At 48.0% G+C, this 20,895-nt stretch overlaps 1 protein-coding gene across 1 annotated transcript in view; it reads right to left on the minus strand.

Moving 5' to 3' along the window:
- LOC146835267 (peroxiredoxin-like) overlaps positions 1–20,895 on the minus strand; it is a 559,426-nt gene that overhangs the window by 183,317 nt on the left and 355,214 nt on the right. The window contains exon 10 of the mRNA XM_085602856.1: positions 7,894–8,024. Within this exon, the coding sequence (XP_085458982.1) occupies positions 7,894–8,024 (131 nt within the window). The remainder of the gene's footprint in view (positions 1–7,893; positions 8,025–20,895) is intronic.

The following is a 20,895-nucleotide window of genomic DNA, read 5'->3' on the forward strand; positions in this document are numbered from 1 at the left end:
CACAGGGACCTGCTACCATACCCGGAGCCATTTGCGCCGAGTGTTCCAGTGGCTGCCTCTTTCTGTTCGTAGAACTCTGATTCAGGCTTTGATCATTGGTCATCTGGATTATTGTAAGGCTCTACTGGCATCTGCTAACGAATCCCTTCTGAGCAGATTACAGATTGTACAGAATGTTACCGCACACCTAGCTCTCAAAAAGCCGCCCCGCAACTCCACGGGGCCGTTGCTAAAAAAAATCCACTGGCTCCCTATCCGCCAGAGGATTAAATTCAAGCTTTGCTGTCTCGATAAATAAAGCACTTTATGGTATGAGCCCTAGCTATCTGGCAGACAAGTTTAAAGTTTACTGCCCAAACCGTCTACTCAGATCGGAAGGTAAAGGGCTGCTAGTGGTTGCCCGATACAGGAAAATACGAACAGGCTGCAAAACTATCGCTTATCTTGCCCTGAAATATTGGAACACCTTGCTGGAGGCCTTGTTCAAATGCCCCAGTCTTTTTCGCTTCAGGAAACTCCTGAAGACGGAATTTTTCCGGGACTGATCTGTGCCTGTCCTGTACACGTTCTCCGGTAGTGCGGAGATAACCCTGCAGGGGTGATTCCAGCGCTTTACAAATCTCTTACATACATACATACATAGTGAAGGATGGTGCTGTGTATCCGAACACACCACAGAACAAGATGAGTCCAGAAGTGATTCCAGGAGTTGACCAAATGATTGAACAAGGAATTCTAAAAGAAAAAATGAGTAGTCCCTGCAATTCTCCTATCATAGGTATCAAAAAGCCCAGTGGAAAGTACCGGAGGGTGCAGGATTGACGTAAAATTAATAAAATTGTGGTACCCTGTTGTCCAGTAGTGCCAAATCCAGCAGTAATTCTTTATCAGATTCCTTGTGATGCTGAATGGTACACAGTGATTGATTTGTGCCAAGCATTCTTTTAGATTCCTTTGCATCTGGAAAGCCAGTATTTGTTCGCGTTCTGCTTCAGAGACCGTGTCCTGGCATGGTGCTGAGTTCCTCAAGGGAACACAGAGAGCCCCTCAATCTTTAATCAGTCTGGTCATGCCAGGTAATTCGGTTTTGGTTCAATATATTGATGACCTACTGGTGGCATCGAAGACACGAGAGGCATGTGTGACAGACACAGTTGCTCTATTGAACCATTTGGCAAAGGAAGGACACAAGGTGTCCTCAGCAACATTACAATTTTGTAAACAGGAAGTACAGTACCTTGGACACAAAATAGAAAAGGGAGTTAGGAAAGTAACCCCAGAAAGAATCAGTGTGATTAAACAGATGAGTCCACCTAAAACTCAAAAGGAAGTACGAATGTTCTTGGGAATGGTTGGATATTGTTGTCAATGGATATGTGGTTTCTCACTGATTGCAAAACCTCTACAGAGGTTGACATGAAAGGATGTAAAAGATCCAATTGTTTTGGGTGATGAAGGTAGGAATGCTTTTACAAAATTGAGAAACAGTCTCTGTCGAGCATCTGCATTGGGAATGCCAGATGTACTGCTGTGAGAGAGATGGATGTGCACTTTCAGTCCTAACTTAAAAACATGAAATGACACGACGTCCAGTAGCATATTTTTCTTTTACTATGGATTCAGTGGCTGCAGCGTTACCAGGATGTTTGAAAGCAGTAGGAGCTACTTGCATGAGTCTGGAGCAGAGTGAACCGATTTTGATGGGTTATCCAGTCAAAGTGTTTGTGCCATATTCTGTTGAAATTCTTTTGACTGGTACCAGGACCCAATTTCTCACTTCTAGTCGGCCGACTAAGTATGAAAGAGTGATTCTGGGTGCTGAAAATGTGACTGTGGTCAGGTGCACGGCTATGAATCCGGCAACTCTACTGCCTAATTCTCGCTGTGAGGAAGTGAGAGAGGAAACAGATCATGATTGTCTGGATGCGACAGAATTATGCACCAAGCCCAGGCCAGACATAGAAGATAGTCCGTTGGAAGAATCAGATTGTGAGATGTTTATTGATGGATCATGCTTGAGAAATGAAAGAGGTGAATTATGCACTGCCTATGCTGTTTGCACCATAGAAGGAGTTCTTGAAGCATCCTGTCTAAAAGGAGTAAACTCCCCCCAAATAGCTGAGCTAATAGCTCTGATTAGAGCATGCAAAATTGCCAAAAGCTTGAAAGTAACAATATTCACAGACAGTCAATATGGATTTGGAATTGTACATGATTTCGGCCAGCTATGGATGCAAAGAGAGGAGAGAAGAGGAGAGGAGTTGGCCTAACGGCTAGGGCGCTCGACCTCGGACCTGGGGAACTGGGTTCGAGTCTCGGTAATGACGCCGAACATCCTGTGATTCTGGGCAAATCACTTAGGGGCATATCAGCAAGCTGGCGATGAAAAATTATCACTGCTTTAGCGTCCGTTTTCTGATGAAAAGCGGCGATAATTTTATCGCTTAATCATCAAGGTCACGCTAATGCGTGATTCCTTGCTTTAGCTCCCTTTTCCATAACGCCCATGTTTGCATCTCTAATGAGATGCAAAATGGGCGTTCCGTCCCAAAATAACTGGAGCGACATTTCTCCAATTACCAAGGGAATCGCTAACAGGCATAGCGATAAGAAAAGTAGCGCTAACCACAGTTAACGCTACTTTCCTTACGCCTGCTTTCACCCTGACTTAGCCATTATATCCAATGTAAGGTGGATATAATGGCTAAGTATGCCCTGCCTTATCAGCAAACTAACGCCAAAATGTGTGAGATTATCGCTGGATTTCCAGCGATAATCTCACTTTTGGCTGTTAGCGCGAGGAATTTTATTGCTTTTGAGATAAGCGTTGCTGATAGCACGCTATCTCAGCGATAAAATTCCATGATAGCCGGCGATAATTATCCTAGCGCTAAGTGCGCTTAGTGATAATTATCGCCGGCCCTTGCTGATATGCCCCACAATCTCTCCATGCCTAACAAAAAACGAATGTGTGTCCTCATGTAATGTAACTGGTGCTATGTAAAGCGCTCTGATACCCGATAGGACTTATCATGGTCCCGTGTTTTGTGGACTGATGGTGCATCTAACTACCAGTGATACTGGTGCTGATGTTTTCAACTAAAAATAAGCATCATTAAACGAACCAGGACTTTTTAGAGTAATTATATGTATTATATTATATGTGTGAAAACAAGGAAAGCAGAATGAGTCACACATTACCTACCCCTATGTTTTCCCCTAGTTCAATTAATCAATCAATCAGGGAATTGTAAGCGCGCTACTCAACCGTGAGGGTCTCAGGGCGCTGAGGGGGGAGGTCCGCAGAACTGTTTAGCCGAAGAGCCAGGCCTTGAGGGTCTTCCTGAAGGTGTTCAGGGAGGGGGCGTGTCTGATGTCTGCCGGTAGCTTATTGCAGGTCTTGGCTGCAACGTGAGAGAAGGATCTTCCTCCTGCTCTGGCTCTGTGGATGCACGGGGTCTCTGCCAGTGTGAGGGTGGAAGATCAGAGGTTTCTTTTGGGTATGTGGAAGTTGATTCTGTCATTGAGGTATTTGGGTCTGTTGTTGTGTAGGCATTTGTAGGCGTGAGTGAGGATTTTGAAAGTGACTCTGATCTCCACAGAGAGCCAGTGACTTCGTAGGTGTTGGCTGATGTGTTTGTGTCGGGGGATGCCGAGGACGAGTCTGGCGGCGGTGTTCTGTATTGTCTGGAGTTTGTGGAGTAGGGACTTGTTGATGACGGCTTAGAATGCATTTCCATAGTCCAGTCTGCTGGTGATTAGTGTGTAGGTGACTCTCTTCCTTGACTCAGGTGGGATCCACTTGAAGGTCTTGTGGAGGATGCAGAGGGTGTTGAATCAGCTGGAGGTGACGGCGTTGACCTGTCTGTTCATGGTGAGTGATGAGTCGAGTACGATGCTGAGGTTCTTGCCGTGGTCTGTGGGGGTAGGTGGGCTTCCAAGGGGGGTCGGCCAACAGGTGCTGTCCCATGCAGAAGGATGGTACAGAGGACGAGGACTTCTGTATTCTCGGCATTGAGCTTCAGGCAGCTGTTGGTCATCCAGACTGCAACGTCTTGCATTCCTTTCTGGAAGTTGAGTTTGGCAGTGGTGGGGTCTTTGGTGAGGGAGAGGATGAGCTGGGTGTCATCGGCGTAGGATATGATGTTGAGGATGTGTTGTCTGATGATGGCTATGAGGGGGCCATGTAGATGTGGGGTCGGAGAGAAAGGGTGGGAGTCTGATCCTGTGGTTTCTTCCGGTGAGGAATGATCGGATCCAGTCCATGGCTGTTCCTTGTATGCCTGCGTCGTGTAGTCTGGCGACTAGTGTGGGGTGGGAGACGGTGTCGAAGGCAGTTGATAGGTCGAGTAGGATGAGGACTGCGGAGTGCCCTTGGTCCAGGAGGGAGCAGATGTCATCTGTGGTGGTGAGTGGGGCGGTCTCTGTGCTGTGGTTGCTGCGGAATCCGGACTGGGACGGGTCGAGAATGGCGTTCTCTTCAATGAATCGTGTCAGTTTCCTGTTGACTGTTTTCTCTGCAACTTTGGCTGCGAAGGGGAGGAGCGACTGGGTCGATAGTTCTTGAGGCCGGTGGGGTCAGCTGTGGGCTTCTTGAGCAGGGGTCTGACTTCAGCACACTTCCAGTCATCTGGGAAGGTGCCTGTTTTGAAGGTGGTGTTGATGGTGCGTTGTAGCTCGGGTGCGATGGCGGCCATGACTCTGTGGTAGATGTGAGGGGAGCAGGGGTTGGTGGGGGCCCCGAGTGGATGCTTTTCATAGTCGAGGCAGTGTCTTCGACCGTGATCGGTGTCCAGTTGGAGATGGTGGGCTGGCTGGTGTTTCTGGGGGGCAGGGGGCCGTCAGTGGTGCCTGGTGGATGTTCGATGAAGTTGTCATAGAGGTTTTTAATCTTGAGGTGGAAGTAGGTACCAAGCTTGTCGCAGAGTTCTTGGAATGGGGTGATGTCTGTGGCTTCGCTGCGTGGGTTGATGAATTCTTAAATGACACTGAAAGGTTCCTTGGAGTTGGGGGAGTTGGCTAGGATTTTGTTGTGGATGAAGTTCCTCTTGGTGGCTCTGATCTGGTTGTTGTAGTCCGTCATGGCATTCTTGTAGGTGGTGTGGTTTTCGGTTGTCTTGGTGTTTCTTCAGTTCTTCTCCAGGCATCTGCAGGTGTGTCTGGCTTCTTGGAGAGTGGTGGTGAACCAGGCAGTTTTTATGGGGCGTTGTCTGTCGGGGGTTGCGTAGCGGGGCGAGCTCGTCTGCGCAGTTGGAGATCCAGGTGTGGAGTTCTCTGGCTGCGTCGTTTGCGTCGGGTGCCCAGGTGTGGTTGTCTCGGGTGAGGGTGGAGTTAAGTTGCTCATCGGTAACCCTGTTCCACTTCCTTCATGATGGGCGTGGGGCTGGTTTGGGTGCCTTGGGTTTGTTCATCGCGAAGTGTATGCAGTGGTGGTTGGTCCATGGCAGCTGTGTTCTGTGGCTGTATTGGACGCTGCTTCCTGCCGCGAAGATGGGGTCAAGGGTGTGTCCTGCTATGTGGGTCGGTGTGTTGACGAGTTGTTTAAGTCTGATGTTGGCGAGGTTGTCACGAAGGATAGTGGAGTTGGGATCGCGGGGGTTGTCGAGGTGGAAGTTCAGGTCTCCAATGAGTATGTAGTTTGTTGAGGCGATTGCGTGGGATGCGATGAAGCTGGTGATGGTGGTGGCGAAGGGTGTTCGTGGACCGGGGGGTCAGTTGATGAGGGTTCCTCGGAGTGTGGCTTTGGGGGTGGTCTGGATCTGGAAGTGCAGGTGTTCGGCGGAGGGTTACGTTTTGCTGGAGGTGTTGATGCGGAGGGTGCTCTTGTGGGCGATGGCGAGGCCCCCTCCTGGGTGGTTGGGCTGTCTTTCCTCTGGATCTTTTATCCATTTGGGATGGCAGTGCTGATGTCGGGGGCGGAGGATGCGTTGGTCCAGGTCTCTGTGAAGAAGGCGATGTCAGGTGAGAGAGAGTCGAGTAGGTTCCAGATTTCCATGGCGTGTTTGTGTACGGAGCGTACATTGAGAAGGATGCATTTTAGGGTGTCGCCGGTGCTGGCGTCGGCGCTGTTGAAGGCCGGGTGGCGGTGAGGGTCTGGCGACAGTCGAGGCAGGAAAACTGGCCGTGAGTCGTGTTCGGCGATGCCTGTTGGCATTCTCTAAGTCTTCCAGGCTTGAGTGTGGGGACTGCGAGGAGAATGGTGGTGTCGAAGCGATGGGTAGTGGGAGGTCCAGGGTTCCTGGTGCTGGCCACGGTCGGGTCACGGACGGGCATAGATGGGCTCGCCTTTGGTGCACCTTCGGCGCGCCGGCGGTGCGGCCGCCATCAAGTAGGGGAGGTGGGAGGGAAGAGAGGCTGGGAGGCGGGGGCGGGGGAATTCTGGGGGGGTATTCCGGGGGGGGAATTCCATGGGGAGGGGCCGCCGGAGCAGCAGCAGCGAAAGGCAAAAGGAACAGGCAGGCACGAGAAAATAAAAACAGTGGGGGAATTAGAGCAATTCACAGATGGGCACAACAACAGTGGCACAACAGGGAAAAAATTAGGAAAAAACGGCTGAGAAAGGTTATGGTGGTTGCAGGCAGTCTGGTCCCAGTTGGACCGGGCAGCAGGCACAGAAGCGAGCAGCAGCCTCGAACCTCCCAAGGAGGAGGTCGGGGTCTGGAGGCAAGAGACGTCACAGCGGAGCTGCTGGGAGAGAGTGGACCTAGACTGAGGGTCGGAGGTCTTACTAGTTAATTACATAATGAGGCTGCCGCGCATCATTATGTAATTCATTAGGTGAAGACGTACTCGGAGTAATGCAATTGAAGCATTTACAAGGTTGCATTTCTTCAACTTAGTTTGTCTGAACGGAGCCCACTGAACGGTACTGTAATACCAAGAAACCCTCCAACTCGCGCTTAAGCGCCTTTCTTCTCTGTCACATCATGATGTTACCATTTAAATCAGAATGCGAGAAAACAAAAAAGCAAAATGACATGGGCACTTTGAAGCACAGCGCGAGCAGCGGAAGGACATACATTAAATGCAATCAATTAATGCTAGGTTTGTGCTCTGAAGAAATCAAAGGAAGTGATGCTAGGCATATGGTAGCCAATTAAGAGCCTGCTCGAAAGATTGACAAGCAAGCTTGCAAATGGTAAGTAATAGGAGGGCCCCAAGCCCTTTACTGTATACAATACCCCTCGCAGCACCAGGACATGCGAGAAAGTAAAACATACATGTGACTATGCCCTAACATATATCAGGTGCAGATAGCTCAGTCCATGAAAAGATTGCTCTGGCCTGCCAGCGAGATAGAAGGGGATATAAGGAGGTTCTCCTCATGAAGCTCGTAGAGAGTTGTGAAGGAACAGGCTGTCTGATCTATGTCAAGCGGTCTCACTTTGAGACAGAAGCCAATATGAATCTTCCTTCCTCAGTGGGTTTGGGACCACTGCGACTCAGGAGTGTGCAGTAAAGCCAGCATGGACAGTGATGAAGGCACATCATTATGAAGAGTGGGGGAGTCTAATGTGCTGAATGAAAAACATTATTTATGTGGGAGCCCAATCTGTTTCAATTACATAACAGTAATATTTAGAACAAGCATTGGCAAAGGCAATGTGCCTGCCTTGCATGTATGCTTGTAATACACACATGGGTACTCACACATGGATGCATATGAGGTTCTGCATTATTCAGCTCCTTTTCTGAATACAGTCTGTACAGTCATTGGCAAGCTGTGGGAATCTGTGGTATGCCACAGCTATGTAGCTTTGTGTTGATGTCATTAGCGCTAAAAGAGTCACCAAAAGTGTTTAATAGACAGATGCTCAAGAACCTGTTTCAAGCACACACACTCCAGCAGCAGTGAAAAGTTACATATAAGAAGTTCAAAATAAGAATGTTTACCTTCTCCAAATTTGTCAGCATGTTGGAAAGCCTTGACTAGTCGCAAAGTTTCTTTTACGCAACGCTTGACAGGAATATCATTGATGGTGATCTGACGTAGGATCCCACTCTTGTCTATTATAAACAGACCCCTGCAACATCAGAGACACAAAAGGGGACAGTTAAGCAATATACTAAACCAAATAGAGGTCTCTTTGGAGTACTAACGAGGTACATTTTAGCCTAAGCAGGAGAGTCTCATGGTGAGCTTTCCACTAGAAGCACACAGGATCCGTTTGAGCTGATATGCAACCCTGTGGTTGTAAGCCAGAATAATGAGGAGAGAAACATAGGGCCATATTATCAAGGAACGGCGATAACATTATCGCCGCTTTAGCGGCAGCAAACTGCCGCTAAAGCGTCGATAATGGGCTTGATAATATGCCCTTGAGAATTCCCATAGAAGCCCAGGTTCACACCAGAACATGGGCTTCTATGGGAATTCTCAAGGGCATATTATCAAGCCCATTATTGCCGCTTTAGCGGCAGTTTCCTGCTGCTAAAGCAGCAATAATGTTATCGCCCGTTCTCGATAATATGGCCCTTCGTCCCCTCAAAATTTCATGGTCTAACTTGGCTACCACAATAGCTTGAAGGCAAGTGTATATCAGAAAGAATAAATGTATAAGTCGCAAATCATATTCATTTAACTAGGAAAGATAGAGAAATATTGGCTAGGAAGTGGCTAGAAACATTCAATCTACTCAACACCAGTGTGAAATGCATAATTGCAAAGTCAAAATAGTCAAGACAAAAAGTGACAATCAAGGTTGATGTGTCATAGCAAAGGGAGCAGGTCCATTATTAACAACCACTTCATTCCATTGGTCTAATAGTAATAACCTAGTGCTTTAATCTATTTCTGATGCAAATGCTAGAATTCAGATCAACTTTGGCCATAGACTACAATATTCATTTCTATTTAATAAATAATAAATAGACCGGCTAGGGGCAGCATGTTCAAGGCTCACAGTATCAGTTACTTGTATCATAGTGACTTTTATTTGATGCTGAGGTTTTTGGAGGTTGGGGAATTGGAGTGATACAATATTTACTTTATTTTTATTTCATCTAAAAAAATATGCTAGGTTAGATAATTTCTTAGTATCATATTAAATTGTATCTATGTTTGCAGAGCTAAATGTCAGGCCAGCATTAGACAATATTCTGATTTTGCCTTTCTTCTATTCAAGCATTACTGCAAAGGTAACCCTGTAAATCTATGGCTGTTAGTATTCAATGCCCAGTTTAGAGAAAGAAAACCACTTGAATAGGGGAAACGGCCTTTACAACGCAGGCTTGAGCACACGTGACGTTTCCCTGCAAGCGGAACAACGCTTGCCTTAACCACGCACATGCGTTATTAAGGTAGTCAGAGTTCTAGCTATCTGACCAGATGGGCGCGGAGAGCAACTGGAAGGATCACGGGAGGAAGAAGGACCAGGATGTGGCTTGGTAAGTTGTGCTGGGGCTGCGGGGACGTGGGGGTAGGTTTTAGGGGTAGGGGCTGGTTTTAGGGCTCGAGGCAGGGGGCTGGGGGTCTAAATAGTTTTTAGGGCAGTGGGCCGGGTTTTAGGGCTCATAGTAGGTTGTTTGGTTAGTTAACAAGGCTGGGGCGGATAGATTATAACGCTGGAAGGCAGAATTTTAGGGCTCAGGGTAGGGGTGGGATCTTTATTACACATATAATTTACCAGTCATGCCTTTACAACAAAATTCGTTTTAAAGGCATGCATGGTAAAGACGTGGTTTTTGTAAAGACCGTGTGGTTAAGGCATGTGTGGTTGTTTCACAAAAAGTAAACTTAGACCAAAAGTCTAACTTTACTACTTTTCGGTATTCACAAAGGTAAGTTACTACTAGTAAAGTTAGACTTTTGATCCAAGTTTACCTTTGTGAATACCGAGAAGTTGTGAAGTTACACTTTTGGTCTAAGTTTACCTTTGGGAATACCGAAAAGTAGTAAAGTTAGACTTTTCATCTAACTTTACCTTTGTGAATACCGAAAAGTACAAAAGTTAGACTTTTGGTCTAAGTTTAACTTTGTGAATACCGAACAGTAGTAAAGTTAGACTTTTGATCCAAGTTTACCTTTGTGAATACCAAAAGGTAGTAAACGTACTCAAAAGTGTAAGTTTACCTTTGTAAATTGGGCCCATAGATTCTATCTCACTGAATCCTATTATAAATGTTTAAATCAGCCTCAAGGGACCCCTTCCTTAACCTTAATCTCAAAGGACCTCAGGTTGGTTAAAAACAGACATGGATGTGCCTGGAGTGCATGAGTTCTTGACCAAAGTGGATGTGGTAGAAATAATACACTACAGGCACATCCACGTCTGTTTTTAACCAGCCAGCAGTAGACAACATTGGAGAAGTCGCCTACCACCAGCATGCATCTCACAAACATGGTTCGGCATGAGAATAAGAATTGACTTGTCTTACTTGGCTGCACTCCATGGTGTGTGTCCAGTGAATGATAATTATTCCAGTCTCAGAGGCTGAGCAATGTCACCCTACCCCTCCTCTGAGGGATACTTAGGTGTACCAATGTGATGCTGGTGTCAACTGGTGGAGAGGGTGAAAGTAAATAGAATAAAAACAAGATAAATCCATGTGCATTGTAGTGTATGGGGGCACCTCCAGGTCACAAAATATCCCCATCACGTGTAGCGTACCCCAGGTTTCCACACTGTCTTCTGTCATCTTTAACCTTTAAATGGATTCGCTTGGTGCTCTACTCACGGGGAACGCCTGGAACAACGGGGGCAGAGCCAAACAGAGCCAAACATTCTGGAACACCGCAAACGTAACCACGCTTGCCTGAACAACGCCACATATGCATGCTTAAGGCAGATAGTGCTCTAATGTTTAGGATGGGCGGAAAGCGTAGGAACAGGAAGCTCTGCACATGGAACAAATAAATGGGGTTGGGCAGGATTTGGGAGGGTATTTTTAAGGAGTGGAGAACACTTTTAGGCGGCACGGCGGTAGGGTTTTCGGTACTTTTGGAAAGGGGCAGGTTTTTAGGGCTCGGGCGGGGGAGGGGGTATTTTAAGGTCTGGGTTTTTGGGGAGTTTTTAGGAGTGAGGGGTGGTTTAAGGGCTCGGGCAGGGTAATCGGGGTAGTTTCTTTAATTGGGGCAGGATTTTAGGCCTCAGGGCAGTGGAAGAGATTGGGGTAGATTTGGAAAGGGGAGATTCTTAGGTCTCAGGGGGGGGCTAGGAGGTTAGGGTACTTTTAGGGACAGTGCAGTGGCGGGTTAGTATAAGGTAAGAGGTATGGTTTTAGGCCTCAAAGCAGGGGAAGGGAAGGGGTAGTTTTAAGGGCAGGGTTAGGTTTAGGTCTCAGGGTGAGGGAGGTGGTGAGAGATGGGGAGAAGGAGGGGGTGAGGGAGGGGGAGAGGTAAGGGGTTCGAATCTTAGGACAGGGCGGTGGTCTGAGTAGTGGCAAAGCTTAACAACGCATACCCCCTTACCATTCATGCCTTTACAACAAAAATGCATGGTAAAGACATGCATGGTAAAGGAATGTGTGGTTCGGGCTCCGTGGTGGAGGCATGCGTGGTTTAGCCACGTGTGCCTCTGTCATACAACCTCTACTCACAGATAACAGCATCAAGATTCACCTATATGCCAATAATACACAATTCTACTTGAAAGTCTACTCTGCTTCAGGCACACAACACCTCCACAACTGCTTGCACATCATCCAGACCTGGATGTCCAGCGCCTAGATGGAGCTCAACCCAACCAAGACAGGATTCTTGCTATTTGCAATGAACAACACACATGATCCAGTACACATCTGGCCTAATGATATGAACCTCAATGGCTTCAACCCCCAGCTCTCACTCAATGCAAAGCTACTTTAATTCATCCTGGACAACAACCTTACATGGCATGGTACCAGCTTGCTCTTCTATAGAAAGCTGAACCGTTTCTTCCAGAAAACAACTTCAGAACTGATGTTCAAGCCCTCATACTCTAGCATCTGGGTAGTGGTAGTGCCCTGCCCAATGGCCTCCTGGACTCCACACAGGCATCCCCCAGGGGCATCCTGCAGCATGTCTAATCCAGGGCCTGGTAAAATATGATCACTTCACCCTTATTTTAGGTAAACTCTGTTGGCTCCCGCACTAGCCCGCACCATCTTCAAAACCAGCTACATCATTGACAAAGTCATCACAAACTTCACCACTGTTTATCTTGCAGAGAAGCTCACCATCTCTGGTGGTTCTCAGCACACCCGCAGGCATGATACTGTCAGACTGTAGACTTAAAAGTGTTTAAAAGAAAGATAAACAAGACAACAGGCCTTTTCCATCTTTGCATCCAGGATCTGAAGCAACATCCCTGTGTCCATAAGGACAGCCCTAACGCTCCTCCAAAATGTTGAAGATTTACTTATTAAAGAACACTTCATCACAGTGCATTAACTGTCCACAACCCAGCTTCCTCTCCTATTACTCCTCGACTTTAAGCTTGGACCATGTACAGTGCTTTGCTAGGTTTGTGCTATAGAAACGCCATATGCAGACATACAGACACCAACACCAAATGTCAAATAAAATAGCAGTATCAGGTTAAAGTGGAAATAAACCTAAATGTGAATGACACTTTCGTCAAGAAGTCACTGCTGGTGGCCTACCCAAAGTATAGTTCCTAGTCCCTCTTCATATTTTTATTTATTCAAGATTTAAGCTCCAGCAGGTATGTAAAGCTGTCTAAAAGAATAAGTAAAAAAAAAATGCATTTTAAACAAATATGTATTCAAATACCAGTGGAAATACAAATACTGGTAGGTCATTGTGCAGTTTCTACTGTCGCTTGCAAAACGCAGACCAGATTCTGAAGTTGACTGTGGAAGCGGATTGACTCAAGAACATGTTAGGAGGAAACAGTATTACTATACCTTTTATACTAGGCCAGCACTGCCCTTCAATTTTTCTCAACAAAATGTAAATTTAGCCAATGACAGTTTTCCACAAATGGTCTTAGGAGGCCTCTTTTTCACCATTCTGATTTTCAAAGATTTTTGAAAGCCTTAAGAAAGCTTTCCTTCCTGCCAGGAACCCTGCTGGACCTTGCATATAGTCTTTCCCAAACTAATGATCCCCCTCTATTTAAATCACGCATTAATAGACTGGAGGCCTCCTCGTAACAATAGAATGCCCTTTTTAAGGGCTAAGGGTTTGGAATATTCAGAATGGCGTTTGCTGCCTAGAACAAACAAAGGAACGGGCTTGACAAACTCCTCAGCAGTACTTAAGACCGAACAAACAATGACATCATTTCCTGTCAGAGTTCTGCTTTTAGGAGGAAGAAATCATCTCACTAGGGGGCACATCAGCAAGGGCCGGCAATAATTATCGCTCAGCGCTCTTAGCGTGAGGATAATTATCGCCGGCAAACTCTGAATTTTATCCCGGAGATAGTGTGCTATTAGCAACGCTTATCTCCAAAGTGATAAAATTCAGAGCGCTAACAGCCAAAAGTGAGATTATCGCTGGAACTCCAGAGATAATCACACAACTTTTGGCGATAGTTTGCTTATAGGGCCTCACATACTTAGCCATGATATCCACCTTCCATAGGATATCATGGCTAAGTCAGCTTCAAAGCAGGCGTAAGGAAAGTAGTGATAACAGAGGTTATCGCTACTTTTTTTGTCGCTATGCTGCTTTGCGTGAGGCTTGATAATAGGAGAAATGTCGCTTAGCGACATTTCTCCCATTATCCTGGGGAGGAACGCCCATTTTGCATCTCATTAGAGATGCAAAGATGGGCGTTAAGCGAAATGGCGATCAGGCAAGGTTTCGCGCGATAGCGTGACCTTCCTTATAAGGCGATAATTTTTTATCGCCTGCTTGTTGATATGCCCTATTCTTCCTTATGCAGGGTTAGATCCTGACTTTCAAGAATTTTTGTTTGTGTTAAGATACTCATATTTCCCCAAAACAGTTAAGGATTCCAAAGGTATTCCAAATCCTTGTTTCACTGACTCTTTTCATAAAAATGTTTGATCCCAATGATGTTGAAACTAAAATGTGACTAGAATACCAAAGCACATCAACTAAATATAACTTGAGATCTTCCTTAGAAGATGAGGATTTCCATGGACCAAACTACTCACCCTATCTGCACCAAGTATGAAGTAAAGCAGCCTGCCTGCGACAGAAGAGCAGAGAAAGGCCTGTCTAATTACTTTTCAGAGTCATTTCTTTGCAATCTGCAAACATTTAGCAGCTTCACGAGGGGATGTACAGATCAGTCAGTTGAGATTTTAGGCTCCATTAAGGATGCTCCAATGACGTTCAGTTGAAGGCTGCCGTCTGTCTGGCTTACTTTTCTGGATATGAAAATGGCTATTAGATTGGTCAGGACATGGCATGTCAGTTTGAGTGCCATACAATAATTGGTTGAGTAAGGCTGTTCCTTTGGGTGCCCCAATTCCTGAGACATGGAAAGGGGGAGAAAATATCATGATGTATAAAAAGGGGGATTGAGGAAATCCTTGTAATTACAGGCCAACAAATCTCCTGGATAAACCTCCAGAACATCTATGCAAGACAGCTCCTAAAAGTTGGAAAGTGGGAAACATCAATTCATAAAAATATGAAATATTTTGTCTTTAAAATTACACCAAAACGACAAACATCCAATGTAGGAACTGGAGATATAGATTTTTAAAGAATTATCACTTTATAGTGCTTAAAATCCTATAGCACCACTCTGGGACATCTGGTCGTGCTTGACCAGCACAAAGTTATTGTTTCAGATTGACCGCGATGGAGCCCTGAGGTAGAACTTGGTCAAAATTTTACCTTTGGACTTAGAAACCCTCCTGTAGCTTTTTCTACCATAGTCCCTCGATGCTCTTCACCAGGCTGGATTTGGTGAGGGTTTGCTGGCTTGCTTTTTAGGGAGCTACCGGTCAACCTATGGAACTCAGACCTCCTGAGATTTTCAGTGGGACAAACTTAGGGGCATATCAACAAGGTCTTTATCTCTGTTTTTTGGCTTTAAAAGCCAAAAAAGCAGAGATAAAACTAGCACCCTATCAACAACAGGGTGCTAACATGCAAATTCGCATGTTAGCACCCTTTTACTCTACGCTTCCCCTTGCATCTCTAATGAGATGCAAAGGGGGCGTTCCAGAGTAAAATAATAGGAGAAATGTCGCTAAGCGACATTTCTCCTATTATCAAGAATATCGCTAACCCTGTTAGAGACAAAAAAAGCAGCGCTAACCGCGGTTAACGCTGCTTTTTTACGTCTGGTATTTTTCTGACTTAGCCATGATATCCTATGGAAGGAGGATATCATGGCTAAGTTTGTCTGTCACTAGCAACAAGCTAACGTGAGATTATCGCTGGGTTTCCAGCGATAATCTCACATTAGCCACTTAGTGTGAGGATTTTTATCGCTATTGAGATAAGCGTTGCTAATAGCACGCTATCTCAGCGATAAAAATCAACGATAGCCGGCGATAATTATCCTAGCGCTAAGTGCGCTTAGCGATAATTATCGCCGGTTGTTGTTGATATGCCCCTTGGAGTCCTGGCCAGGTCGCGGTTAAAGGTGGCTCGCTTGGCTCTCTAGATTGAGTCAGTCTGCTTATGGATATTTTTTCCAAAGTTTCTCCAAACTTCTCCAAACTTCTGGACCTTCTACTTGAAGTTTCTCTTCAGGGTCCATTGTGTTAAGAACACAATCCAAGGGTTTTTGAAGCTCCAAGATGGTCCTTGAAAGTTTGGTACCACAATTCCCACAATGCACCTGGACAAAACTCTTATAAATCCACTGGATGCATTCCAAGCAGGTGGGTCTTGGTGGTGATGTTCCAGGTAAGCTCTGTTAACCTGTAGCTTTCAGGACGTCCACTCTTTAATCCTTTTGAATGGAAGGCGAAGGCGCACCAAAGGCAAGCCTGTCTGCGCTTATCCGCGACACGACCAGCGCCAGGAACCCTGGACCTCCGACTACCCACCGCTACGACACCACCACCCTCCTCTCACTCAACCCTGGAAGACTTAGAGAATGCCAACAGGCCTTGCCGAACATGACCCATGGCCAGTTCTCCTGCCTCCACTGCCGCCAGACCCTCACCGCCACCCTGGCCTCCAAAATCGCCGATGCCAGCACCGGCGACACCCTAAAATGCATCCTCCTCAACGTACGCTCCGTACACAAACACGCCATGGAAATCTGGAACCTACTCCACTCACTCTCGCCCGACATCGCCTTCTTCACAGAGACCTGGACCAACGCATCCTCTGCCCCAGACATCAGCACTGCCATCCCAGACAGATACAAGATCCAGAGGAAAGACGCCCTAACCACCCAGGAGGGGGCCCCACCATCACCCACAAGAGCACCCTCCACCTCCAGCGAAACCTTCCCCTCCGCCGAACACCTGCACTTCCAGATCCAGACTACCCCCAAACCTAAACTAGGAGAAACACTCGTATACAGACCCCCCCCCGGCCCCCGAACACCCTTCGCCACCACCATCACCGACTTCATCGCACCCCACGCCATCGCCTCAACAAACTACATACTCATTGGAGACCTGAACTTCCACCTCGACAACCCCAGCGACCCCCAACTCCACTATCCTTTGTGACAACCTGGCCAGCATCGGACTTAAACAACTCGTCAACACTCTAACCCACAGAGCAGGACACACCCTCGACCCCACCTTCGCGGCAGGAAACAGCGTCCAATTCAGACACACAACGCAGCCACCATGGACCAACTACCGCTGCGTACACTTCGCCATCAACAAACCCAAGGCACCCAAACCAGCCCCACGCCCACCATGAAGGAACTGGAGCAAGGTTACCGATGACCAACTTAACTCTGCCCTCACCTGAGACAACCACAACTGGGCACCTGACGTAAACAATGCAGCCAGAGAACTCCACACCTGGATCTCCAACTGCGCAGACGTGCTTGCCCCTCTGCGCAACCCCGACAGACAACGCCCCAGGAAAGCCGCCTGGTTCACCACCGCTCTCCAAGAAGCCAGACGCACCTGCAGACACCTGGAGAAGAACTGGAGAAACACCAAGACAACCGAAAACCACACCACCTACAGGGATGCCATGACGGACTACCACAACCAGATCAGAGCCACCAAGAGGAACTTCATCCACAACAAAATCCTGGCCAACTCCACCAACTCCAAGGAACTTTTCAGTGTCATTCAAGAATTCACCAACCCACGCAGCGAAGCCACAGACATCACCCCATCTCAAGACCTCTGCTACAAGCTTGGGAACCTATTTTCACCTCAAGATCAAAAGTCTCTACGACAACTTTATTAACCGTCCACCAGGCGCCACCGATGGCCCCCCGCCCTCCAGAAACACCAGCCAGCCCACCATCTACAACTGGACACCGATCACGGCCGAAAACACCGCCTCAACCATGAAAAGTATCCATTTGGGGGCCCCCACTGACCCCTGCCCCCTCACATCTACACAGAGCCACTGCCGCCATCGCACCTAAACTACAGTGTACCATCAACACCACCTTCAAAACAGGCACCTACCCAGACGACTGGAAGCGTGCAGAAGTTAGACCCCTGCTCAAGAAGCCCACAGCTAACCCCACCGACATCGGGAACTATCGGCCCATCTCGCTCCTCCCCTTTGCAGCCAAAGTTGCAGAGAAAACAGTCAACAGGAAACTGACACGATTCATTGAAGAGAACGCCGTCCTCGACCCGTCCCAATTTGGATTCCGAAGCAACCACAGCACAGAGACTGCCCTACTTGCCGCCACAGATGACATCCGCACCCTCCTGGACCAAGGCCACTCTGCAGCCCTCATCCAACTCGACCTATCAGCGGCCTTCAACACCGTCTCCAACAGCACACTAATCGCCAGACTACACGACTCAGGCTTACAAGGAACAGCCCTGGACTGGATCCGATCATTCCTCACTGGAAGAAGCCAAAGGATCAGACTCCCACCCTTCCTCTCCGACCCCACGAAAATCACCTGCGGAGTCCCACAGGGTTCATCACTGAGCCTCACCCTCTTCAACATCTACATTGCCCCCCTCGCAGCCATCGTCCGACAACACGGCCTCAACGTTGTATCCTACTCTGACGACACCCAGCTCATCCTCTCCCTCAGCAAAGACCCCACCACTGCCAAACTCAACTTCCATAAAGGAATTCAGGACGTCGCAGTCTGGATGACCAACAGCTGCCTGAAGCTCAACGCCGGGAAGACACAAGTCCTCGTCCTCGGTACCACCCCTTCTGCATTGGACAGCATCTGGTGGCCGACCGCCCTCGGAAGCCCACCTACCCCCTCTGACCACGCCAAGAACCTCGGTATCGTACTCGACTCATCACTCACCATGAACCGACAGGTCAAGGCTGTCACCTCCAGCTGCTTAAACACCCTCTGCATCCTCGGCAAGAACTTCAAGTGGATCTCCCCTGAGTCAAGGAAAACAGTCACACATGCACTCATCACCAGCAGACTGGACTATGGAAACGCACTCTACGATGGTATCAGCAAGTTCCTACTCTGCAAACTTCAGACAATAAAGAACACCGCCGCCAGACTCGTCCTCGGCATCCCCCGAAGCGAAAACATCAGCCAACACCTTTGAAGTCTCCTCTGACTCAGGCCTACAAATACCTACACAACAACGGACCCAAATACCTCAACGACAGAATCAACTGCCACATACCCAAAAGAAACCTCCTATCTTCCAACCTCTCACTGGCCAACACCCCGCACATCCACAGAGCCAGAGCAGGTGAAAGATCCTTCTCTCACATTGCAGCCAAGACCTGGAATGAACTACCGGCAGACATCAGACGTGCCCCCTCCCAGGGCCGGACTGGTAATTCTGGGCACCGGGCAATCCCCCGGTAGGCTGGATGGGGTGGGGGCCGTTTTTTTGACAGGGGTTGCTGGGGCCCATTTTTCTACACTCCACGTCTCCTCGCCTCGCTCAAGCACAAACAACTATCTGCACGCTGTTCCAGTTGGTGGTGCTAAGCTGCTGTTACGAGTTGTCCGGGGGCCGGGCTGGCTCCGCCCCCCATATTTGAGTCTAAACACCCACCGGGGCTCCCTTGATCACCCGTCATCGCCGGCCGGGCTTGGCTCTGCCGGACCACATCCCCCACGAGCTTTAGGGGCAGGACGCCTCACAACAACGCGCCAGGAGGCGCTTAAAGGTGGGCTCGTTGCTGAGCCCCTTGGTCTTCTGCTGTTCCAGTTGGTGGTGCTAAGCTGGTGTTACGAGTTGTCCGGGGGCCGGGCTTGGCTCCGCCCCCCATATTTGAGTCTAAACACCCACCGGGGCTCCCTTGATCACCCGTCATCGCTGGCCCGGCTTGGCTCCGCTGGACTACATCCCCCACGAGCCTTAGGGGCAGGACGCCTCACAACAACGCGCCAGGAGGCGCTTAAAGGTGGGCTCGGTGCTGAGCCCCTTGGTCTACTATCTGCATAATGCTGGTGCTGCATGCACCATCTGTGTCCATGACCCGATTTAATTTAATAAGGCCAGGCCTGAATAAGGCTCTGATTATTAAATGAAATCCACATGCACCATGCCGTGCGCAGCGCGCAGATGTCTCCACCGCCGCATCTGCGCGGGCTACAGTTCACCCTTAGGGTGGGGTTGGTGTCTGGTGATGATCATGCACATTGCGGGGCTTGCGCAATAAAAAGTGTGTGTGACGAGGTCGAATAGGCAAGCATCCCAGAGGCCAGAGAGACGTTAGAGAAAGAGAGGCACCCCATAATTTAATTAGAAGCCCCCTGTCTACCGCCCTCAGGTGAGTCTCTAGTGCCCACTGTCATTTTCATGCAATACCTGTCTGATCATGGCACTGTGCGTCTGGGTGGGAGTCACGACCGGGCCGGGACCAGGATTAAAAGCAAAAGGTTAGGCCTGGCCCGGTTCCGCAGCGCAGTGGATTTGTGAGCAGGGCGGTCCGGAGCTAGGTCAGGCCTGTCAGGGGTGTGGTGGCTAGCCTGGCTAGCCTGGTTCTAGGCTATGAGGAGTGGCAGCGATGATGTGTACACTAGCATTGTGGGTGACCCAGATGCTAGTGTGTACACCAGGGCCTGCACAATGGCACAAACCTTGGAGGAGCGAAGACATGCAGTTATTTTGGGCTAAAGACTCGTTGATCACCTTGTTTTGACCTTTCTGCTCTCTTGATCTTCGAAAGATAGTTTCGAGCCAACCTGGCAGGTCGAGGGAATATTTTTTTCATGGTTGGTCTCAAGAATTGTTAACTGACAATGTCAATAGAATATCTATATTTATTTACTTTGGTGCTTTTAGTGCAAACCTCACCCCTGGGCACTGGAGTGCCTTACGTAGAACAATTCAAGGTTTCAATCAATGTTGTATCTCACACAGCAAGGAACGCACCAGCACAAGGGGCACCAGAAAGTGGGGGCACCGGCAGGAATGGTGAGCAGCTGTCTAGGTAGGGAGGTGTCTGAATTTAGTTGGAATGGTGGTGGGGTCTTAAACCAGGTAAGCATCCAGGTTCTGACAACACCACAGCAGCCCCCTTGTATTGGTGACTTTGTTTTCTGTTTTGCTTGTTTTTTAATTTTGGAGTTCCGATATGATTGGGTGTTTGTTTGGTGTGTGTTGAGTAACACCTGCAGTCTTTAGTTTCTCATGGAGGTTGGTGGATGAACACGTAACGCTGCCTTTTTGTAGTGTTACAAATGTGGTGGTTTGCACCCGTGGCAGAACTGCATAATTCCAGCAGCCCTGGGTATTGTTAGCCCTTTTTTTATTAATACTATTAGTAGCTGATTGGCAGCTTGTAAACATAGGCTGACCTCATTAAGACAGTCACTGCTACACACAGGCCGCTTGCTTAAATAATGCTGAACCTGTTATGTGGTGTTTTTTTGCAGTTTTAATACCAGTGACAACAGCACTAAACCCTGCCAC

The sequence above is a fragment of the Triturus cristatus genome, chromosome 4_2 (assembly GCF_964204655.1).
Source record: "Triturus cristatus chromosome 4_2, aTriCri1.1, whole genome shotgun sequence".
Lineage (NCBI taxonomy): Eukaryota > Metazoa > Chordata > Amphibia > Caudata > Salamandridae > Triturus > Triturus cristatus.